This window comes from Thalia democratica, chromosome 2 (genome assembly GCF_965202585.1).
Source record: "Thalia democratica chromosome 2, ktThaDemo2.hap1.1, whole genome shotgun sequence".
Classification (NCBI taxonomy): domain Eukaryota; kingdom Metazoa; phylum Chordata; class Thaliacea; order Salpida; family Salpidae; genus Thalia; species Thalia democratica.
The window spans coordinates 31,535,117-31,561,556 of record NC_139166.1 but is presented as its reverse complement, the minus strand read 5'-3'; the positions used below and the strand labels follow the sequence as shown (position 1 = coordinate 31,561,556).

Below are 26,440 nucleotides of genomic sequence, written 5' to 3'. Positions count from 1 at the left end.
AGAAAATATACAAGTTTTAACCAAATAGGCTATATTAATGTTAGTTATGTTTATATATTAGACACGTGGTCTCCAGTAACTTACTGACTGCTATACTTACGAGTAGTAAATATTATTCTAACAGTATAAGTTATAAAGCTTATTTCCTAAGTTATGAATAAAACACACTTTGAATAAATGCAATTTACTATATTTTCAATAATAACTCTTAGTTCTGAAGAAAGAAACTATTAAATCACGACACAAATAAAATCTATAAAAAGTATTAACAATCGTAAAGTTATATAAATACTAACATCAACTCTGCGATGTAGACGTTTTCTTGATTCTCGAAACTAGAAATAAACGTTGAATTTAATCGTAACTTGAAGCGCGGTATAACTAATTCACCAACTAAGCGACTAACGCGTATTTTAAAGACAAACGCAAATATATACGCATTTAAATGAATATTAACTCCTAAAAATAAAAAAGTGTTTGTTTTTAATAAAAAACTGTTTGTTTTTTTAATACTGGAAGCACGTTATGAAAACAGTGAAAAACACTTTACAACCCGCTTTAAAATAAGAAAATGAAATGTAAATATCATTACAAAGTTATAAAATTATTTGTATTTGATTTAAACGGATTAAAAGTAGTAAAGTTGTTACTGAAAAAGAAAAAAAAAGTAATGCATTCTTTTTTTTTATTAAGTTTATTTAAACTTATAATTTTAGGTGACATTTTATTTATTTATAATATACAAATGAAGTATACGAGCAAGTTTCAAAGAAAAAACAATCTAAGTGTTGTTATTTATGCATTTATAAAGTAATCTCATCTGTTATTTAATGAAAAAACTAATACAAACAAGTTTTAGATATTAGACAAATAGACAAACAAATGTCAATGAGACATTTGAGTAAGTATGGCGTTTTTTTTATATAAAATAATTAATAAAACTACACTAAGAGCATTAAAATTTGAAAAGGAAGCAAGGTAACATTTACCTTTTTCTGTTATAGATAATTATCAAGGGTAAATTAAGTTTAAACTATAACATAAACAGCAAGATATTTAAAAGCTAAAAAGATATAGATGTTCTTTAAAAATCAAAAAATACTAATTTTTCTTATAAATTTATTAAAAAGTATATAGTTTCAATTTTATGTTATTAAATTTAGCAAAAAAAGTCAAAACCATCATACTTAAAAGAAATATTATTTGATGTAATTAAAGTATTATCACTGTATTAAAAAACTTAAAAAAATCATTTGCTCCTTGTTTTTGTATATAAGTCTGTTAATCTTCTGTTATTCTATTTTCAGTATACAAACTCAATAAAAAGGTAAAAAAGAAAGTAAACTTAAGCTAATCTTCAAACTTTTACAAAACTTAAAAATGTTAGTTTTTTTCTCTATAAGTACCAAAATAGTGTTCTTAAAAATTAAAAACACAAAAATTTGTAGGATGCTATTAGCTACATAAATATATGAGTAATTTTTGCATATTTTTTAAAGACAGTTAATTAAATGACATTATGTATTTTTTGAACAAAAACTACAAACCTAGGTAAATTTTTAAATTTACTACTAGTAGCAGAAGTTTCTACAAAACTAAGTTTTTAGTAATTCGAGTTGAAAATTAAAAACCTAGTTTATTTGGTTTTTTATTATAAGAAAGTTTTAAAAATTTCAGATTGTTTCAAAACTTACATTAAGTTTGATCATTTTTATTAATAGTTAAATGCTTGGATATACGACTTTTTTTTAGATTATCCTCTATCTCTACCATAAACATTAAAAATTTTAAATGTTTTTTATACTGTTTGTAAAATATTTGTTAGCATATTCTGCATAACTAAACTCTCATAAATAATTTTTAATGGTATCTATACCCTAAACTCTATGAACGTTAATTTTCTTATGAACATTTAATTCTTTGAAAGACAAGTTATTTTTTGTGTCAAAAACAGTGTATAGTTTAGAATTTAAGCCATTGTATTATCCATCTTTAGTCAATAATTTTTTTTTCTTGAAGAATTTGATTCGAAATATTTCGTCGAAATTTACTAATAGTATATAATCCAAATACCATTGTTTTTATCTTATCTTGGTCTACTTAATTTCATATTTTCCTCAAATCTAGCCTGCATCTCTACTTAAAAACACATTTATTGCATTGTCTTACTACTGCCCCAAAAATTAATATTTTTCAAGCAGCTTATCAACACTTTAATGACCTTAAGTAGACAACTATTTAGTGCTTTATTTAACAAGTCATATATATTAAATGAAATTATATCATTGTCTTCAGTTTATTGTTATCATAATAGTCGATTTTCTTAATCAATAAATATATCAAATAGGAACGGGTCAAATATGCACGAAGACACTTTTTTGCGAAGAGTTAAGCATGCACGAAGAGACTCTTTTGCATGAAGGGTTATGTTTGCACAAAAGTACAAAAAAAAAAAAATAAATAAACAAGAAAATAAAAATAAGTGGTAAATTAATTTAAAAAAAGTTATCAACCGAGGGTAAGGGGTAACTGTGATAGCAAAAATAAATTAAAAAAAAAATGAATAAAATATTAACTAATTAAAGACAAAAAAAAAAACAGTTACAAAGGGTAAGGGTAACAGTGATAGAAATGAAAATTAAAAAAAACCTGATAAAATTTATTATTAAAAAAAAAACAAGAAAAAATAAATAATAACAATAAATGTTTTATAGTTAATCTTGTATAAAATTAGTTTATTAATAATATATTTAATCTACATTATAGAGTTTGAGTATATATTTATGAATATAACAAACAATTTTAACAAACTTTTCAAAATACTTAAAATACTCAAGATTCGAAGCTTTTATTAATAAAATAAGCGAGCTTTCATAATATACAAAACAAATAATGAAACAAAAGTTATAGTATTACTTAATAATACAATTTATTTTATTTAGTTATAAAGTTAAACTTTATTGAACAAATTGTTTTTGAAAAAAAAGACTGTGAATGTAGTTGCAAATTTATAATTAAATCAAATACGTTATGTTATTAAATAATATTATAACTTTTGTTTCATAATTAATCTATTATTTACAGCAAAAAAGATCAGAACATCTCCTACGTGGTAGAGACATCCAGACAACTTTTCTGACGAATCGAAGACCACAAAGAATCCGACAAGAACAGCGCAATATTTCAACATACCTACAACTGCAAATCCTGCCAAAACACAAATATTTATGACAATTTTAAAGTTTATTTAAAGCTATATAAAATATTAAAGTTCTAAAGCGATTAAACCTTTATAGTTTATAATCAATGGTCATTGAGGAAGAAAACCCTGTATTAAATCCGCAAATAACTTTGAAAGGAAAACGAACAGTTTTAAGTGTGTATTGATTAAAATGTTTTAAGTGCTTTTTGTTATAACTTTGTTAAACTTTGTTTAGTTAGCACAGGGGTCGGCAGGCAGTTGGTGCTCGCGGGCCAAATTTAAAGTTTTCAAAGTCTTCGCGGGCTGCAGTTTTAGTTTTAGTGACATTTAAATAACAATTTGCTATTAGTCTTACTAGAGAAAGTTTAACTTTTATTCACTTTGATATTTCAAATTACTTTTAGATATACAGAGAATGTCTATTTAAATTATAAATACTTTATAGAATAAAATTTACATTGACTAATGTACTTAAGTCTTAATAAACTATGTTATTTCTTAAAGACTAACAGGTTAAACTTAATATTTTGTAATTTTACTTATAACGTAACTCTGTAAAAAAGTCGAGCTTAAAAATATTTTAGAGGTCACTTTTATTCCTTGTTTGTACTATTACCCTTTTTTCATGTTTCTAAAAATATCAATTAAAAAAAAAATTGCGTCTAAAATAGTTTACACTCTTTAAAAATTTCAGTAATTAATTAACTAAATAAATCTAATACCTATTTGTTATGTAAAAATCTAAAACAGATTTTTAACCTGATTAACTCTCAAATACTTTAGTAAAATACCTTATTAGTAATTAATTAGTATTTTACATGGTTGCCACTTTAACAGCAAAATGTCTAAGTTATATCAAACAAGCCAAGTTAATTAAAAGTTGAAAAAGCATAAAACTTAGTGTTAATCAAGCTTAAATACCTAATTGAAACATCATCACTATAAAAAAGTACACAATATGTAAGAAGACAAGAAAGAAAAATACAATTAGTAAACTACATTACGGTTGTAAAAACTATTCTGAGAATTCAAAGTGTTTAAAATAAAAGTTTCACACACACCTGAGTCTTACAAAAATGTCTTAAACAGGTTTAACTAGTCTGTATTCTCAAAACTTTTAAACTAGCCTGCTTGTTTGGCAACCATGTTTAAAAGAAAGTTCACAAAATAAAGAAATAACGAAGTTTATTAACAGTGAATTAAATATAAATCAAAAAAAAGTATTTTAATTTAGTTTTAATGGACAATTACGGTTTATTAAACACTTTTAACAAAAATATAAAAGCTTATTAAGCCTTTAATGAAGAAGAATAACTAACTTTTTATTAAGAACTATAGCAATTCTTTATCTGTAATAAAAATATTGCATTTGAAAAGAGTAAATGTGAAATATAAGACGAGCTATAAGCATTGAAAAACGTTATTTAGGAGTTATTGCAATAAACGAAAAAAAAGCAAATCGCTTAATTCAGTTCCAACAAAGCACATGATTATCTTCAGTACCTACAGACTGATTGAAGAAAAAGTTAAGGCAAGTTATAAAGTAGCAAAACTAATTACTAAAAAGAAGATACTGTTTAGAATTATAATTTTCTTAAAGAATTTATGTTGACGGTAGTATAAGATTTTTGTTAATTTCTTTACTGACAACAAAAATCGTGTTTAATAAATGCCTGAAGATTATAAAGCAGCATAAATCAAATTAGGACTTTAATCAATCTGTTAAGATGAGAGCACTGATAAAACATATAATGTTATCTGAGAATTTTTATTTGAGTTGTTTTTACTAAATTTGAAATTTTAGAAGAATTTCTAGGTTTAGTTGCAATGCAAAGCACAGCAATAGGTAAATAAATTTTAAAAGCAAAGGTGCAATGCACCAATATAAAGTTTGTGAAAGTACAAATTTTTTCTTCTGTTTTCAGTATAAAATTAAACTAAAGGTAAAAAAATCTTTTAAAAATAATATCAATTTTAAAAAGACGCTCTTAATCTACTTTAAATGTGGTTTTGGATAAAAATATTTATATGGTAAATTTTTGTTTTAAATCAAAATTTCATTACTTTACATGTAAAAATTGTTTGAAATTTCAGGTTTTTCAAAAATTCTCAAATTCAAACTTTTTTCAGATTATTTAGATATAAATTTTCAGATTCCAAGAATTACCGGGACTCAAGTTTTTTGGAAAAACTAATTATTCACACTTATATACAGTAGTATAAACAGTATTTCAAATTGTATCAGCAGCAAGATTTAAAATTTTACATGTATTATAATTCAAACCAACACTGTGTATTGACCGAAACATACATCATAAATTTAATTTGTCACTCTTTAAAGAAAAAAGCCAGCCTTTGTGACAAAAAACTAGCCTGATATTTTCGTATACAAAAAGCAATTCAAGTAACTAACTGAAAAAAAGACTAAACTGGCCTGAGATTTAAAGTCTTCAAATGGTCATAGTCTGAGTTTGTAGCAATGTTTAGTTATTTATAAAATTGAATTTGAACTTATTTGATTCACAATGTACAAACTTAATAAATTTACCATCCTTGAATCTAGCTTGTATTAAATTGGTAGTTTCAAAAAACAGCAATTGTTTATATGAGTATGCAACGCATAAAAATTAACTTAATTTTCTAAAAAACATTGTTTGAAAAACAAAAATATCTACATAACAAAAACTATTTTTATTTATGTCATTTATATTGATTTAAATGTTTCGGAACACACTTAGAAATTAAATGTAGATACAATAATGGTAGAAAATTATGCATAAACTAAACTTAATCTAAATTAAGCAGTAAATAAAAAGTGATTTAAAATATGAGCATCTTTGTACACTTGTGTGCATTGGAATTAATTTAAAGTTAAAAAAACTACTAAAACATCCAAACGTGTTAAAACTAAAATGAAATAAACCTTATTTCTTATTATTATGTTATATTAAATGTATTTGTGTACACTTAAATATAATATTTAGTAACAATACATCTATAAAAGAAAATTAGGTATAAAATACATTTAAAATGAGTACCTAAACTGTAAAGAAATGCTGTTTTATTTAATTACTGTGCATTACTTTAGTGCAAAATGAAAAACATTTGCATTTGGTTTATTTACTAAGTAGCTATTATATAACTGACTTACTAAATCTAAGCAATCTTTACACTCTTTTTTCGAATAATTTCTTGCTGTTGTAAGAAGAAAGTTATTATGAAAATTATAAAATACCCTGTTAGAAAGCTAATCTTTTTTTTCACATTTTTAAGCTAATACAGTAAAGTCTTTTTATTATTTAAAAATTTTATACATGAACTTAAAACGAAATAAAAAAAACCAAATTACCAGTAAAAATTTAACTTAAAATATATCGTTACTCAGCGGGCCACATTAACATGCTCACGGGCCACAAAAATTTCTTTCGCGGGCCGCATTCCATTCAAAAAAAAAACGTGCTCGCGGGCCGCAGATTTACCCTTCGAGGGCCGCAATTGGTCCGCGGGCCGCAGTTTGCCGACCCCTGAGTCAAACTTTTTTTTTTAAACGAGTAAACTTAACTTAAAGGTTTAGTTAAAGAGATGTTTTTCTTTGTTAGTTATCTACAGATTTCACAAGGCCACTAAATGTTAGTAGAATTATTTTTTATTGTATATTTTTTTTTATTTGTTTTAGTTTTAAGATTGTATAATTATTAAGTAACGTGCATTTTCCTAAATTTAACCTAGCAACATTAAAATCATCATACGCTAGTAACTTTAAACTATAGGTTTTAATTAGATTTTACTCAGTTTTTTGTTATACATTTTTTCTTTTTAACTTCTTTTATTTCAAGTTTAGCCTAATGTCTTCCTACTTGTTATCACATAAATTTTTACAGATTTTAAACAACTGAAGATCTCGTTTTTTTAAACGAGTGAACCATTGTATTGTAATAAAATTTTATAAATTTATCATTGAGTTAGCATATTAACTATCTACGGTTATAAACACTTTAAATCTGAAGTATCTATTGTTTACGTCATAATGTTACAAATTACAAACTTATTCCAAAGTTAAATATTAATTCATCTTTCATCTTGATAAAGTTTTATGGAAGTAAGACGAAAAGCTTCGAGTTAACAATGAACAAAATTATTTTACTTTTTAGTTGCAAATATTAATTTAATTAATATTTGCAACTAAAAATGCAGGTAATTACTTACGTCAAAAACCTTCCAACAATAAAAACATTAACATTTTATATAAATGTTTTATAAAATACAGACTTTTTACAATGACTGTTAAGATTTTTTAAACCTTAGAAAAATCTTTTTAATACAGTATTTCTTATACAATGAATTATACATGAAAACTCTAAGAAACAAATTATATAGTCTGTATTTAGGGAGTCTATGAATAGCAATCACTGTTTCTCTAATGACAATGAAAACTGACTGGCACTAAACTTGCTGCTTGGAGACAAAAATTTTTTTTGCATTTAATTTAAATAAACTATTAAGACGTCTTTGATTCAAATTTACAGTTAATAGTTTATTTAGTTATGCAATCGAAAATACTTTTAGAATATAATAAAATTACAACAATTTTTTGTTGAATAAGTACTATTTTATTTAAATTTCAAGGTTAGACTATGGTGCTATAATGGTGCTCTCACAGACATAACTGGAAGAACATGACCACAAGCGAGACAAATGATCGAGCTGCACTCAAACTTCACTACGCCAACAAGCATCCAACATCGAACAAAACCTTTGAAGAAGCATATTCAATCACTTTTACAGACTCAACAAGCAACTATACGAACTTAGATTACTTAGAGAGTAAATGGGTTAATTTATTACAAGCAAGTATAAACATAAATAAAACAATACTGCCTTTTTATAGACAATAGCAAACTTATAAAATCAATAATTTTACAGTTATCGGTTTTTAATAGGATAGTTTCACAAAGAATATTTTTTGTTTCACAATTTGTTTAACCGTTTGTTTATTTGATAAAATGTTTACCTTAAAAAACAATATACTAGAAAAAATAATTTGCTGCTGCAACAAGTTAATTTAATTCTTTATATAATTTTTGTATTATTATCTTACTTAGATTTAAGTTTTGTTTCAAAATAGTTATTTTTATTCAGGAATTAAACTATTTCTTTAAGATAAAAAGTTTGTAAGATACAGCTTCTTATTAATATAGGTTTTTATAATTACTTTAAGTATTGTTTGGGAAAAGTTTTTATTTTTATTTCGCCGATAGCAGTAAATATTTATTAACAATAACTTACATCAAACATTTCTTTACTAAGATAGGTTTTAATTTAAAGTTTATAACGGTAAAGTGTTTGTTTTTATACGTATTTCATTTTAATTTACTTTTACATACAAAATTATCATTACAATGTAAAAATCGTCTAGCTTTTAAAATTTAAGTTTTATACATAGTTTTGAACTACTACGTCATAATATATTTTAACTTTTATTTATTTTTTTGTTGCATGAATGTGTTTAGTTCTACTAGTTTTAAAGTTCACTGATGAAGGACGGTTGTCCGAAATTAATTTGAACAAAATGTTGCAATAAACTGGTAGATTTTTAAACCATCGTTAATTTATTTTTTGTAAGGTTAGACTAGAAAAAAACTATACGGTTGTCTTGAGAACTTTTTTGTTGAATATTTTGTAGAAAACAGTCATAGCAGGGTTTTACAATTTTAGACTGCCATTTTTTCTAAACCTTGTGGCTCGGCGCCCAATTGGGCTTATAAATAGATAAAACAAAATAGACTGTAATCGATATCTGCCCTGCGTTGTGATAATAGTTAATAATTTTACAAAATAACTAGTTGTAAACACTGACAAGTTTAAATTTATTAAAGCACTATGACGTTTGCTTAACGACGAATTTTTAATACAAAATGCTATTCTTGTTGTAGCAACGATCAGTTTATTGTTGAACTCTTGCTGATGACATATCATTGAATTGGAACTCTGAGTGGATTGCAGTTGAGTGTTTAAACTTTTGTAAATTTGTTGCTTTAAAAGAAGTACCAAATTATAGATTAAACTTTGTTGCTTATTAAAGAAATTATTGAATTATTCTTTAGCTTTATCAACTTTTTGTATAATTTTACTTGAGTTAATACGTATTTTTTAAATCACATTTGTTATAAAATATTGTTAATTAAACTGTGCTGTGTAATTTATAACCGGTTGTTTTTAATTTAAGCTACTATTTAAGTGATTACTATACCATTAGAATGATTAAGACTAAGAAGGGCTTAAGACAAAAAAATAAGTTAACGGGTCTTGCAGATACTGAGCCATCAGTATCTGCTGACTTCAAGACTATTAGTTTAGTTGTAACAGAGTAGCATATTAACAATAGGAATTTATATTTTATAGTATACTTATTTAATATATTATACTTAATTGTTTTATTAGATATGGCCCTTGAAAGTATGGTGAAAACTTGAGTTTTCTAAACTAAAACTATCTTGTAAAGTTTTCAAATATAAGTATTCAAAAAAAAGTTTTCAAAATAAGAAAGCATGAAGCAAAATATTTTAGTAAGCTTTTATGCTAAGTCTGATAATATTGTTTCAAGAGGAATGTTTTTCAAGAGGAAAATTATATTTTTGAACTTCATTTTTGATCTAAAAAAATTCCAACCCTAATATTTTTAAAACATTGCCTTAATTTTATTAAAATAACTGTTTACTACAAAAATCAACATTTTATTAGAAAAAAAAGCTCAATTTAATAATCATCTCAAAATGTAAACTTATTCCCAAATTTAATTTACATATTAGATAATTTTTAAGCATTTGAACTGACAAAAAATGACTCTTTGCTAGTAGTTTAAAAAAATTGATTTAGCCTGACGCGTATAAATCTTGTCAAGGTTTTTTCATAAAAAATAATCATAGTAAAAATTATTTTATGTTTTTATATGGTACAAGACGTTTCTACAACTAAGATAGAGTATATAATATAGTGTTTGTAAATAATGGTTGTGTTGTTATCAAGATTAAGAGTATATTTGGGATATTTCAGATAGTGGTACGCACAAACATTTAAGTTAGAGAAAAGAAACAGTACGTTTGTTTTCACAAATTAATACACCTTTAGCACTATGAAACTGAAACCGAGCTTAAACTGTTATTAGCTTTTATACCAACGATTTTTAAACTGAGCCGGTTTCAAATGTTAAATGTAGATTTTTATAAATAATTACAAAAGTTTTCTAATCTATTTTACAGACTTACTAATATTTTAAAATTAAGTTTGTTCAACTTAGATACTTAAAAGATGTCTACTTACGTAGAAAAACTAATATTTTATAACATACATAAACAAAAAAATAAACATTATCTATCTCTACTAAAATAGAAGTAAGAATTTTTTGTTTCAGATGCTTATGTTGGATGGGAAAGTAGTTTAATGCTAAAAGAGCTAGTAGTAAGAAAATAGTTAATCTCAAGAAAATAGAAAGGATATTTTTTCTAATTGACATAAGTTTTGTTATTTCGCTAAAAATAAATAAATGTTTTAAACTAAAGTACGATTTTATAACTGATTGCTAAGTCTTAAAATACGTTATTGGTTATTTTATTAAAAACTGAAAAAAACAATATCAAAAAAAAGAGTCAAACAAAGAGTTTTTTATTGCTTTAAATATAATAACATACAAGAAAATATATAGAATGTATTTTAAAGAAGATTTTACTATAAAAATATTATCTGGTATTTGAGAAACAAAACCAATAATGAAAAAACTTTATATAATGTATTTTTGATTAAAACAAAATTTTAAGAGAACAGATAAAAAATTACAGCACCTTTAGTATTAATTATGACTTTATAATCCAGAATGTTATGAATTAGTATTTTTGAAATGATTTTTAAATATATTTATATATCGACTAATAAACAATTTGAAACTTTAATTGGCTTTCACAGAATAAGGAAAAGTATATTTGAAGAATGAAAGTGATAAAATGCGACATGATAGAATAAAGTAGATACCTGGTTTATACAATATAAAAAGCAAAAAGTTTGTAGCAAAGCACTTAAAATAAGTTAATTGTTCGAATGATTAAGCATTTGTATAGTGATTTGATAGAAATATTACACTTGAATTATTATACGTATATTATAAAAATTTATCAAAAAAAACACTAAAATAGATTGATAATCAAAACATAGAAGAATCCAAAAACTTTCACTCATAGACAAAAACATATTACACTTAAAAGAAAAAAAATATTACTGACAGTAAACTGATTAAAATAACTTTAGTAATTATAATTACTAATAATACTAAAATACTTACTCATTTATTTTTAAAAGTATCAAACTTTAAGTCAATGAACATTTTTGGCAATTTTTTTTTTGTATTTCAGTTTGTAAATTTACTTTTTATTCTTGTTCATTTCAGCTTGCAATGCTTTGGTAGCTGAAGTAGTTCTAGCTTGTTTTTTCAGAATTGCTTCGTACAAATACCTCTTTCCATTGTTTGCATTCCATGCCTGGTCAGTTAAAATTGAGTAACTTATATGTTTTACCCTTAAAGCATTTTTGGATGGATAACTTTATTTTAAGAACTGTGAACAATCAAGGTAAACAAATGAACGAAAAGATAAAAAAATCTAACATAAAAACAGTTTTGTAAATTAACTTACAATTAAGTGCGTGTAAACGTTTTAAAAAATCTTCAACAGTTTATTTAGTAATGAAATCTTTAACATTTATCTTATAGACATTTAAGTCTTCAACTAAACTTTGAACTTGCTTATTTTTTTGAAATGAAACAAAAGACTAAGCGAATGCAATATTTAGTTCAAGATTTATAAAGTTTTAAATAAGTATGTTTCTTAATAACAATTTATTTAACTAACACAAGACTGATTAACATCTGTAAATAAAACAAACAAATTATCAACAAATTATTTACACCTAATACATATAGCTACGCAAATACTTGTACGCTTTTTGATTTTAGATAAAACACGATTGAATTAAATAAACTTCAAATATTTTTTTATAAAAAAAAAAACTATTTATTCAATTGTTTATAGTAAATTAGAGTTGTCAGCAAAAAATTAATAATAGTTAGAAACAATTTATTTTTCATAGAATTTATTAAACCTTATTATAAAATTATGCTTGATAAAATAATTTTAAACAAAATAAAAAAAAACTTAAATAAAGTTAAATATATAAGTAAAATGTATAAAGAATATATTCTTGAGAGCTAACTAGTATTTAAATCTTTATCAAAAAGTTCTTAAAACAAAAACTACTTATACTTCCTTTAACTTTTTTGTAACAAAAATAAATTTCTTCAAATTGACGTCCGACTAATATACAATTACAATAAAAACTATAGCATTCTTTATATCAAGTAAAAAAATATTTTTTCCGAACAAATTACAGGACATAAGAAAAAAAAGTCCTCCGTTGAATTGCAATATCTTTGAAATAATAAATATTAAAAACTCGCTGACTCAGTTTTAGAAATTAGAACGTGAATATAACAATTAATAATAGAAGCAAAAGATAAAACAGAAGCTCAGAAAATCAATAAATATATGTTTTTATCATTTTGAGATAGATGTATAAGCAACTAATCTATCATTAATGTTATATAGCCAAAGTTTGTAGTGAATAAATTTCGGGACTTACTTATGATAAAAACCGTTGTGAAGTGAAATATCGAAAATGCCATAAAAACAATCTGGAAGCTTTACGACAGACAATGGCAAAAATCTTTAGTATCTCAAATTTTTAACTTTTAGGATTTAACAAATGGTACACTAGATATAGAAGTGTAATGTTGTAAAACAGAGTTTGCACAATTATCAGTCAACACAATAAGCATTGTATGCAAAATAATATTTTGAAGGAGTATGTGTTTAATTAATAGTTGATTCTGCAACAGCATTTGATTTGACTTGCAAGCTATAGAAATTAAAGTAAGCTTAATACAGACTTTAAAAAGTGTGTGTTACTAGACGTAGGAGGCTTTAGTAAGGTTAAAACTAGTTGAGGTTAAACTAAGTGCACTTACGCTAGCGCTGCCAAGTTATAAAATAACTTAAGAAAATATTAAAAACTTTAGGAAAAACATTTTTTAATTACTTTTAAATTTAAGTTTTTACCATCTTGCAAGCTCTAAACATCAAATTTATGGGGTATTGTCAAAAATTTCTGAGGTTATTCGAGAAAAAGATTTAGATGAAGTTTGAAAACCAATTAAGTTTTGGGCTGCTGCAATAATACTAAAAAATAAATGATTCATAGCCGCGCTAAAAAGTATTAGCAACTCTTATTTTCTCGTCTAGTTAATAAATAAACTTTATCATTTTACTCAAAACTTTAAAATTTATCTTAATACTATCTATACAGTAAATAACATAAGACTAATTTAAACTTCAACTATTTTTAATTATGCACTTAACAATACCTTCCCAAGGAAGGGTGGAAGTCCAGAACGTTCGCATTTTTTTAGCATATAAACATTGTGAAGTAATATATTTAATTTTACCTGTTCAAAAACATCAGGCAATATTTCAGCCCCTTTTTTATGAGTAAGTCCAGTTGCTTGTAGACTCAATTCACATAACTGCATATCATCTTTGCCTGTTAATAATTGAAAAGAAATGAGATAAATCAATAAATATTAAAACATAATATTTTCTTTTTAATAGATACGCTTGTTTTTATTATACTTTTATTTAATCGAAATAAAGTATATAGAAGAAAACATATTAAAAAGCAATTAATTAGATCAGTTAAATTTTGTTCATAATTTTTTTTATTAAAATAAAGATAAGCTTAGGTAACATTTAAATTTTGTCTTTGAAAAGATTTACAAATTCTGTTTTTTATACAAAAAAAAAAATTCTATATCAAGTTCAGCGCGATATGGGTCTATTGTGTGGTGTAAATAAGTTGATTTAAACTAAACTTTTATAAATTATTCAATTACAGGTACTGAACTACAAACTGTCAAGAAATGAAAAAACAATTGATTAATTAAATAAAGAAAGCAACGCTATATACATATATATATAATTTATTCAAATGGCGATTTTAAAAATTCTGGAACATATGTTTCACAAAGCTTTAATTTTTCATAAAGCTTTGATCATCAGCCAGTTAAATTCAAAATACAAAGCACTGTACTAAACAAAGATACAAAAGTTATGCAAAAAAACAAAAAACAGTATGACGTAATATTGTACATTACAAATATTCAGTACAAAAATCGATCTACCTTCTAACTAATTAAACAACTAAAATTAACGAAAACAACTAAAATTATTGTTTTTTTGCATAACTTTTGTATCTTTGTTTAGTACAGTGCTTTGTATTTTGAATTTAACTGGCTGATGATCAAAGCTTTATGAAAAATTAAAGCTTTGTGAAACATATGTTCCAGAATTTTTAAAATCGCCATTTGAATAAATTATTTAAAAGCCCTTCAAGTGGGCTCAGTTGAAAGTGTTTAAGTTTAAACATTAACCTTATTTTATATATATATATATATATATATATATTTATTTATTTAATTATATAAAAACTATAATTCAAACAGCTGTTTCACACATTGAAATGTAAAATTTCATGTGATCTTCAGTGAGTTGTAGTTTATTATAATAGTAAACAGAAATTTCGATTTTAGAACTTTTTATGGTAATTATGACGTAGTAATGGTACAGTTTATTGTACGATTAGTTGAATTTGAAATACGCTGTAAATGTTATTCTATGCTTTTTAGGAAAGTTTAAAAAGGTTATTTTGGAAAAAATGTTTTAAGCTATTAGAAAAATTTTTTAGGCTGTTGGGAAAAATGTTATAAAATGCTATAAAATACTCGTGTTTGCCGCTTCGATTTTATTTTGTTTTAATATTTAGTTGGTTTTAATTTTGTTAAAAAAGTATTTTTGATAATGGATGCATATGTTTTGTCTTTCGCTTTTCTTGTTTAGTGTTACGTTCTTATCTGATTTTTCGATTTCTATTTTTTCTAAGTTACAAAGTTTGCAGCCGAATTTAGTATTGAATTTTAATTTTGTCCTGTTTAATATTTCCCATTTAATTTTGTAGTCTGTATTGTTGTCTTTTAAGTTCCATATGTAATTCGCTAGTTCTGTTGTGTGTCTTTTGTTAATATTGTTGAATGATGATTTGTGGTTTCTGTATCTTTGTTTAAAGGTATTTCCTGTCGACCCTATATACTGCTTTGTTGTTTTATTTGATGTTACTGTTGCTTTATAAATTATATTTGACACTAGGCATTCGTTATTTAAAGGGCAAGGTTCTTTACGGCAATTACAAAGTTTATCTTTTATGGTGCTTTTATTGTCTATATTGCTTTTGTTTAATATTTTGTTGTTGTGAGCTATTATTTTACTTCTGAAATTATTTGTGCAACTGTAAGATATTTTGATTGTGTTTCGGTTGAATATTTTATGGAATGGGTGGTTTTCGTCAAATGATGTAGTAATCAGGTTTAAGAATTGTTTGCCTATTTTTGAACTTATATTTAGACTGAATGGTGGTTGAAATATATTATGTCTCTTTTTCTTTGTTTTTTATTTCTTTCTGGTAAAGTGGTTTTATCGTATTTTAAGGTGTTTTTATAATTGGCCGAATTTAATGCTTTTTGGTATTCATTTTTTACATTGTTGAAGGATTCTTCGTTATTAGATAGTTTTATTAGTCTTCTGTTTATTGTTTCGGGTAGTTGTTTTAGTATTTGTTGGGGGTGGTTGGAGTTGTAGTTTACGTATAAAATTGGTGAGTTTGGTTTGTTGTATGGTTGGTAACTTGAGTTTGATATGTTGAAGGATACATCTAAGAAGTCTGTTTGGAATAATCCGGATTCTATTGTTATTTTAAAGCCGTTTTGTTTGAATAATTTAAATAAATATTTAGCGGTGTTTTCGGCTGATCTCGGTGATTTGCTTCTTATTATCCCTAGCCCGTCATCTCTATATAATCCGAATTCATTATCTATAAAAATCTTACTTTTTTTGATTTCATTTAGTAAAAATAACCCTATTAAATCGCAGATTTCTGCCCCGTTAAATGATCCCATACTTACATTAAATAGTTGGTCTGAATTTGTTTTTTCCCAGGTTTGGCTTTTATGAGTTAAAATTGCTTTACAAGATTGTATAATTAAATTCATTTCTTTGTCTGTTATTGGGTAATATTTTTCAGCGAATTCTAATGCTTTAATTAAATTATTTTTGGTTATACTAGGGTAAAATTTGGTGATGTCGAATTTTATAAATCTGTAGTTTTTGTTAAATTTAGAATTTTTGAACCAGGTGATAACTTCGTCTGTATTTTTCCATTGGTTTAATTTAGATTGTTTTCGTATTATACAATTAATTTTATCTATTAAGTTTTTTGAGTATTTGGTGAAAGGGGATTTACTTGGGTTTATGAGTCTGTATTCAATTTTATTCGGGAAGTTTTCTTTGTGGTCTTTGATTGTAATAAATGCTTGTTTTTCTTCTAGTTTTGGAATCTTGCCTTCTACGTTGTGTGTTTTTATTAGGTTATAGGTCTCATCATTTATTTTATTTATTGTGTTTTTGTTTGATATTTTATATTCGGCACATATTTTTTCGTTTAATATTTTTTCGTAAATACATTTGTCTACTTTATATAGGTTATTTGATTTGTCAGCAAACACGAATAGTTTATTTGATGATTCTATTTTCTTTAAATCGTTTTTTAATTCAGTTTGGAATTTATTATAATGTTTTTTAAATTTAATGTTACTTATAATTTTGTACAGCGCATTTTCAAATTCAACTAACCGTTTATCTTGTGGTGCTGATCTTCTTGTAGGGAAGGTTCTTTTGGTTTGTTTTGCTGCTCCTCTTTCTCGGTCTTGTTGGAAGAAGAACGCTTTCCATCTCATTCTTTCTATCAGTTGGTAAACTTTTTGATACATTAAAACTATGTATTCTGATTTCTTTGTTGTTGGTATGTTCTTAAGAGAGTAGTTGAATTTTACTTTTTCAAAATTTTCTGTGTTGTCGACCATTTCTTATGGTTTAGAGGCTTCTTCTTTCAGAATGAAAGGAGCTAATATTAAAGGTTTTATACAAAGTTCTGATCGATAGTGCTCGACAAATCAAATTGGAGCTTAATATTTATTTATTTAATTATATAAAAACTATAATTCAAACAGCTGTTTCACACATTGAAATGTAAAATTTCATGTGATCTTCAGTGAGTTGTAGTTTATTTTATATAATTAAATAAATAAATATTAAGCTCCAATTTGATTTGTCGAGCACTATCGATCAGAACTTTGTATAAAACCTTTAATATTAGCTCCTTTCATTCTGAAAGAAGAAGCCTCTAAACCATAAGAAATGGTCGACAACACAGAAAATTTTGAAAAAGTAAAATTCAACTACTCTCTTAAGAACATACCAACAACAAAGAAATCAGAATACATAGTTTTAATGTATCAAAAAGTTTACCAACTGATAGAAAGAATGAGATGGAAAGCGTTCTTCTTCCAACAAGACCGAGAAAGAGGAGCAGCAAAACAAACCAAAAGAACCTTCCCTACAAGAAGATCAGCACCACAAGATAAACGGTTAGTTGAATTTGAAAATGCGCTGTACAAAATTATAAGTAACATTAAATTTAAAAAACATTATAATAAATTCCAAACTGAATTAAAAAACGATTTAAAGAAAATAGAATCATCAAATAAACTATTCGTGTTTGCTGACAAATCAAATAACCTATATAAAGTAGACAAATGTATTTACGAAAAAATATTAAACGAAAAAATATGTGCCGAATATAAAATATCAAACAAAAACACAATAAATAAAATAAATGATGAGACCTATAACCTAATAAAAACACACAACGTAGAAGGCAAGATTCCAAAACTAGAAGAAAAACAAGCATTTATTACAATCAAAGACCACAAAGAAAACTTCCCGAATAAAATTGAATACAGACTCATAAACCCAAGTAAATCCCCTTTCACCAAATACTCAAAAAACTTAATAGATAAAATTAATTGTATAATACGAAAACAATCTAAATTAAACCAATGGAAAAATACAGACGAAGTTATCACCTGGTTCAAAAATTCTAAATTTAACAAAAACTACAGATTTATAAAATTCGACATCACCAAATTTTACCCTAGTATAACCAAAAATAATTTAATTAAAGCATTAGAATTCGCTGAAAAATATTACCCAATAACAGACAAAGAAATGAATTTAATTATACACTCTTGTAAAGCAATTTTAACTCATAAAAGCCAAACCTGGGAAAAAACAAATTCAGACCAACTATTTAATGTAAGTATGGGATCATTTAACGGGGCAGAAATCTGCGATTTAATAGGGTTATTTTTACTAAATGAAATCAAAAAAAGTAAGATTTTTATAGATAATGAATTCGGATTATATAGAGATGACGGGCTAGGGATAATAAGAAGCAAATCACCGAGATCAGCCGAAAACACCGCTAAATATTTATTTAAATTATTCAAACAAAACGGCTTTAAAATAACAATAGAATCCGGATTATTCCAAACAGACTTCTTAGATGTATCCTTCAACATATCAAACTCAAGTTACCAACCATACAACAAACCAAACTCACCAATTTTATACGTAAACTACAACTCCAACCACCCCCGACAAATACTAAAATAACTACCCGAAACAATAAACAGAAGACTAATAAAACTATCTAATAACGAAGAATCCTTCAACAATGTAAAAAATGAATACCAAAAAGCATTAAATTCGGCCAATTATAAAAACACCTTAAAATACGATAAAACCACTTTACCAGAAAGAAATAAAAAACAAAGAAAAAGAGACATAATATATTTCAACCACCATTCAGTCTAAATATAAGTTCAAAAATAGGCAAACAATTCTTAAACCTGATTACTACATCATTTGACGAAAACCACCCATTCCATAAAATATTCAACCGAAACACAATCAAAATATCTTACAGTTGCACAAATAATTTCAGAAGTAAAATAATAGCTCACATCAACAAAATATTAAACAAAAGCAATATAGACGATAAAAGCACCATAAAAGATAAACTTTGTAATTGCCGTAAAGAACCTTGCCCTTTAAATAACGAATGCCTAGTGTCAAATATAATTTATAAAGCAACAGTAACATCAAATAAAACAACAAAGCAGTATATAGGGTCGACAGGAAATACCTTTAAACAAAGATACAGAAACCACAAATCATCATTCAACAATATTAACAAAAGACACACAACAGAACTAGCGAATTACATATGGAACTTAAAAGACAACAATACAGACTACAAAATTAAATGGGAAATATTAAACAGGACAAAATTAAAATTCAATACTAAATTCGGCTGCAAACTTTGTAACTTAGAAAAAATAGAAATCGAAAAATCAGATAAGAACGTAACACTAAACAAGAAAAGCGAAAGACAAAACATATGCATCCATTATCAAAAATACTTTTTTAACAAAATTAAAACCAACTAAATATTAAAACAAAATAAAATCGAAGCGGCAAACACCAGTATTTTATAGCATTTTATAACATTTTTCCCAACAGCCTAAAAAATTTTTCTAATAGCTTAAAACATTTTTTCCAAAATAACCTTTTTAAACTTTCCTAAAAAGCATAGAATAACATTTACAGCGTATTTCAAATTCAACTAATTGTACAATAAACTGTACCATTACTACGTCATAATTACCATAAAAAGTTCTAAAATCGAAATTTCTGTTTACTATTATAATAAACTACAACTCACTGAAGATCACATGAAATTTTACATTTCAATGTGTGAAACAGCTGTTTGAATTATAGTTTTTATATAATTAAATAAATAAATATTAAGCTCCAATTTGATTTGTCGAGCACTATCGATCAGAACTTTGTATAAAACCTTTAATATATATATATATATACATACTATAGCATTTTAGACCCAATCAACGTTTAGATTTGAAAGCACTTACCTGCGACCAATAACAAGGCTGGTTTTCCGGGATGAAGTTCCATTTGCCTCGCGATAAACTTGCCATCGAAGTGAGCGAACCACCAACCTCTTTTCTGCTGCTGAGGCGCCAAACCTCTGTCTTGCGGTCTGATAAAAGGTATTCTGAAGTACCTTTGCTCTTGCTGCGATTGAGCCACTTGACGGCTTGCTTGCGCAACAGTTGTCGCTTGGTGAGCTAAAATGAATAAATTTTATTTGATCTATTTCTATTTATCAATTTAGTAAGTGTCTATAGGTTTTTTTTTGTTTTGAAAACTTTTTAATGATTTTCAGGTTTATTTAAATGTTTTTACTTTACAGATTTACTAGGCTTTTTCTGGCAAGAACAAAATTCAAACTTTAAGAAGGTTTTGAAAATGTTCAAACTTGCTTTAAAAAACAAGATTGTACTTTTTATTCCGCATTTTATCTAGTGAGCAAAACGTCTACTTATAAAAAAACATGAAAGTACCACTACAATGTGTTATCACATTACAATTAATTCTTTACACGAAAAAATATTTGAAGAAAAGGGGAAAAAAGTCCAACACTTTATAAGCCATTGACACAAAAACTAGTCAAACGATAAAAACAATCTAATTTATAAACTTAATCTTTTCAAAATTTATATGTTAATGATTTTTCTCATTTTAATATACTTTATTTGAGTTTTTACAGTCATCATTTTTGTTTAGACCTCTCTAGATATGATAAAAACTAGTTTACAGCAGTTATAAAAGTTTATATACTTTAATTTAAAGTTGATTAAAAAAAAACAAATTTTCGTTGCAAATACAAGTGAGTTTTGAAAACGATTGTAATACTGTTTGATATTTTGTAACAAGAAATGTACAGATAATATGCTAAATTAGACTTTTCTAAATGCAGTTGGTCTTTTAAGAACAATTGTTTTTTAAGCATATATGTTAAAGATTAAGTAAGTTTCACTTTTCAAAAGATTAAACTATACTTTAATAAGAAAATAATCATAGCACTATTTTAACATTTTTGGTTACTTAATTAGTTTAAGATTATAAAATGAATAAAATTGAGATGTGTTAAGCTCTTAAATACTTGCATATAGCTTACTATACTTATAGCTAGAACAAAAAAAAGTTCAGATAGATTTTAGTTTTAAAATTTAATTTCTAAAATTTTGAGTACGTTAATTATTTTGTTTAAAAATTCTACTTTCTTTACTAACCATGTTCAACAACACTATTAGGAGCTCTTTGTTGCTCTTGGCTCGTTCCAGCTGAATTAGATGCTCTGTTCTTACTTTTCCAAAGATGATACACTTTCAACCTTCTGTGAAACTCTTCTCTACAAGCTTCTATGAACTTAATATCTGTAAATTTTTGTTACAAAGTTTTACATCTTGAAAGCTATAACAACCTTACAAATCTATAAAACAAACAACTAAATTTTGTTTTAAAGGTGAAGATTCAACTGTTAATACAATTATAGACAAAAATATTTTTGTTTAACATTAAAAATAATTAAATAGCAGTTAAAATACTTAAAAAAACAGACAACTATATCGTGGAGAAAAACCACTAAACAAATTAAAGTAAAAAAAGTTTATATCTTATGGTCAGAGAGATAGAAAACTTCTTTTTTTTTGGAATGAAAAACTATGATTTTTTTATAGAAAAAAAAAAAAAGTCTAACCAGTAGAAGTATTAATCGCATCTCTCAATTCAGCAAATTTATAGCCAGCTAAATTCTTCTTATCATTTGATGTGCTCTGAACTCTAAAGATAGAAAGATATATTCAAAAGATAAAAAATAAAATGCATATAAGGCCTTGGTTTAAATCCAATATTTTTTTCCAATGAACTCTTAAAATGGTTTTTGTTTAAAGTATATAATACACTTAACTTACTTTAATATACTAAAGGTATGATATCTAAACAATTAAAGATATCTACTTCATAGAACAGAAACTTTTTTTCCTCAAAAATTTAATCAGCAAACTAAGTTTCGAACAAAAAGCTTGTATTTTAGATTAAAAAATAATTCTTATTAATGTTAGTCGAACTATTTACTTATTGTACTGACGAGTTCTTTGAGCGAAAATTAGCTTACTGAATAAACTTTTAAGAAAATAAAAACAATTTATTTCTCAAACTTTATTTTGAATAATATTTTTTACACTGTTAAATAAATTTTGAAACAAACATTCAACGTAACATCGATAGTTACCAGACTAGTTTTTTAACATAATAATTTTACGCGAAACTGAACGAACATTTTATTCTGTTCTTCAACAACTTGAGCTTGGCCCTCGTCTTGCGCTAGTCTCATCGCCAACTCTCTATCCCTTCTCTCCTGGTCCAATATCGCTTGTCTTTTGTAAATAAAAAATACTGAACTTTTTTGCATGGTATATTTAGTAATTTAGTAAAAAATATTCATAAAATTTTTTTTTTTTAAACAGTTGATATATTTTCGTAGTTTACAATTTAACTTAATACTTGGTATTCACTGTTCGGTTTTATGTATATTCGTTTAAGTATCTTCAAAGTGTACATATTCTATAAACAAACAGTGCATTTTTGTAAGAAAAGCAAAAATTCATAACAAAAAGTCAGATAAAATAAATTTTGTGATAATTAACAAGTTAATACTAAAAAATCTATATTGTTGCTAATCTGTAATTTTTATAACTTTATATTACAGTTTTACTTTAATTTTAAAATTATTCAAGGTATCATACTGTTTTTTTTTCTCTTTAAAATTACCAAGAAAAACTTTGCTAAACTAATCTATAATTTAAGAAGTATAATTATAATACTATTTTATTAATATTTGTTTTGTGATTAACATTTAGAGTGTTTCTTATGTGCTAAAACTTGGCAACTAAATTTTGCTGTGAAAATAATAATAAGTTTTGAAAAGAAAAGCACGGTAAGATTTTAATTTTCACAATAGTCTGTTTTTTTCTTAAGATAGTAGTACAAAAAGTTTTAAATATATTACTTCAAAATTAACTACTAGTCCAAATTGTCATGTAAAAAAACAGGTTAAGTAACGATTATATTACTAAAGAACCCATTTATATTTATCATTTAAGATTAAAGCAATAATTTAAATGAAGGTAAATTTTTTCAAATCTAAACTTTCATATAATTATTATAAAAAAAAAATTAATAAGAAGTTTTGCTAAAAATTATTAACTTTAATTTTAGAATTAGTGTCTTTTAAACTTAATTTGAACTAGAACTTATTTGAAATAAAATATTTTTACTTATTTTGAGTGTTAACAGAAAAATTTTAACGTATCTATTATGATTTTTTATTTACAAATCACTTCTAATTACTTTCACCAAAATTTTCTATCACCTCTAACTATGGTTACCTTTTTAACTTTTCAAGTTCTTCTAATTTTCTGCAGTGATTTTTTTAATTTAGAAAGTGTTAAAATTGTTGTTGTAGTGTTTGTAAATGTTTAGCTATTTGAATTTAAAAGAATACTTTTGTTAGAAATATATAATATTTATTTTAATCTTAAATATATAATCGTCTTAAAAACGTCACATAATACTATATTATTATTTATTACTGATTGTTAAACATAATTTTGTCAAAAACAATCGATAAAACTAACTTTTTTTCTTCTTCTTTTCTTTCAACAGCCAACTGAGCATCAATTTGCGCCTTAAAAAACAAAAAAAAATTAAACAAATGTAGTTGTAGGTTTGATTACATATACAGTGCTTATTCACTTATACGGACATGTTGGGCAAGATTTTTCTATAAACATGTCCGGATAAGCATTTTTCCGGATAAGTACCAAAAATATATTTTTTCAAAGATTAGTATAACTGTTGTATAGCATACTAAAAGATAAAAGCTCAGCTCCTCTTTTTCTACTTTAAACTTTTTAAATTTTTCTTCAAGTTTCAAAATGTCGTACAAAGTCGACCTGCCTATGCTAAACTGCTCCACTATTAAAAGCTTTGGCACATTTCTAAATCATTTTACAAACTTTTAGTTTATTTTCAACGGTTAGTGCAACTTGTTGTTTTTTTTATTTTTTATTTTTTCATGTCTAGTCAATTTCTAAAACCTGGTATGTTGAGTGTGTCAAACTTATATAGCTTATAAACAAAAATAAATAAAAATTGTCAGGCACCTCATTTTAAACAAAAAGTGTTTGAATAAACAACTTTTATAGTACAGTTTGAAAAAAATCAAACGTAAAAGAACTGTTATACATTCATTTTCTAAAAAATTAGAATTTAATCAAATATCAAAAAGACTTTAAAAGTTTAAATGAAAAACTTTAAGTCAAATTTTTACTTAATTTCGATTAACAAAAATGAATGAATAAGTTATTTTAGATTATAAACTATAAATATTCAAAGTTTAAAAATTAACTAAAATATAATGAAGTTACGTTAATGGCCTTCTCATGAGTTTTAAAATATTTACTTAATATAAACGGAAAAAGTGCATGATATAATAAAACTATCATAAGAAGAAGAATTCTAGACTATAGACAGGGATCAACAAACTGAAAATAGGAATCTAAAAATTAACTATTCTACTACTTTATTAAGTATTATAACAAACTTGAATTTTCTTTTTCTGCTCTTCTCTTTTCTTTTCTTCTTCCTCTTCTTTTTTACGTTTTGCCTCAATTTCAGCTTTTCTGAATATTGTTTGTAGAAGTTTAATATAAAAATAGTCTAACACTTTGTTATTTGCAATCAAAATTTCATTGAATTTATACAAAAGTACGAAGTTTTATTTATTAAGTACCGCATTAAAAAAAAATTATTCGAGAACTATTTATTTGAATTATAACAATTATATTATTAGATACCTAAACATCAAAGATCATTCACGAAGTATAAGTTACAAATGTTTACACATATTTTTACAAAAAATTAATATTATAAACACTTTTAAAAAATGGTAAAAAAAATTAATTGATTAGCACAATAATGTATTATTTTGGTTTAATACTTATAAGATGTTTCTAAAGAATTGTGAAACAAAAATGGGCGTGTTATTATCTCAGTAGTAATCAAATTATATCAATTTAAGAAGTAAGATTTAAAAAATTATATTTTAAAGTATGCCCGAACAACTTTACATTGAATATGAACAGGGATCGAACAAAAACCAATAACACTTATCGACAAAACTTATTTATCAATTAGACATTATACAAAGGTTTAGCTAGCTAGGAATTTGAAAATCTAATAAAATTTTAAATAGGGAGTAATGTCTATGGTAAAAGACCACAACTATAAAATTCTAAGCATCGTATTAGAAAATCATTTTTTATCCAAACATTTATATTGCTAGACGCCGTTCCTACATATAGCGACAAACGAAAATAATAATAATGTTAATAAGTAATAATGTTATATACAGTCAATATGAAGGGGTTTTTAATCGATCGAGTAATCTAGGCTATGTCAATTGTGTAACAGATAGAGTTTTTTTTTATATAATTAAAGTTATATTTACTTATCAATTGAAACTGAGCAGTTAATTACTCAACTGTTATTTTAAGAAAATGTGCTTATTACAGTAGACCCCATATATCAAAACTATTTAAAAAAACCTTTTCCTTTCCAATTCTTCTTCTTTTTTCTTCCGTTCTCTTTCTTTTTCTTCTCTCAGCTTTTTATTTTCTTCCTCGATTCTAGCCAATCTAGCACGCTCCATCTCTTCCTAATAAAGAAAACAAATGACATAAAATATTTTGAACTTATACACCGTCAAACAAGTTAAAAACATTAAAACTAAAAGGTATTGTGCAACTAAACTAAAATTAAGAACAGAAATATTATGGCTTGACTATTTAAAATTTAAAGTAATTTGTTTTGTAAACACGTAGAAAAAAGGTTGCGGATTTTTTTTCGAAGTTAGAGAATGATATTGTATAAAACAAAAATTGAAATTAAAAAATTTCTTTTTGAAAAACTATGTTGTATTTTTTCATTTTAAAGTTATACTTTTTTCATTAAAATGATAATATTGATTTGTTTATACTTGTGTTAGCTTAAATTTATCCATTTACTTTCTCTAAATAGAAAATGTCCGCATAACTTGTTTCTACGTTTTTTTTTTCTATAAAATTAATGTAGTATGCTTCTTTGACATTTTTATTAATTGCTTGTTGGCATAATGTAAGATCAGATAGTTCGATCATTTACTATA

The 26,440-nt window shown here is 25.1% G+C and overlaps 1 protein-coding gene across 1 annotated transcript in view; it reads right to left on the bottom strand.

Moving 5' to 3' along the window:
• Nucleotides 1-11,168: 11,168 nt before the first annotated feature.
• The window catches only part of LOC145849559 (unconventional myosin-VI-like), a 51,499-nt gene continuing 36,227 nt past the window's right edge, over nt 11,169-26,440 (bottom strand). The window contains exons 22-30 of the mRNA XM_082954512.1: nt 25,842-25,951; nt 24,839-24,917; nt 23,871-23,920; nt 22,512-22,610; nt 21,932-22,014; nt 21,465-21,608; nt 20,241-20,456; nt 13,749-13,843; nt 11,169-11,730 (exon numbers count right to left, since the gene is read on the bottom strand). Of these exons, the coding sequence (XP_082810638.1) occupies nt 11,614-11,730; nt 13,749-13,843; nt 20,241-20,456; nt 21,465-21,608; nt 21,932-22,014; nt 22,512-22,610; nt 23,871-23,920; nt 24,839-24,917; nt 25,842-25,951 (993 nt within the window). The 3' untranslated portion in view covers nt 11,169-11,613. The remainder of the gene's footprint in view (nt 11,731-13,748; nt 13,844-20,240; nt 20,457-21,464; nt 21,609-21,931; nt 22,015-22,511; nt 22,611-23,870; nt 23,921-24,838; nt 24,918-25,841; nt 25,952-26,440) is intronic.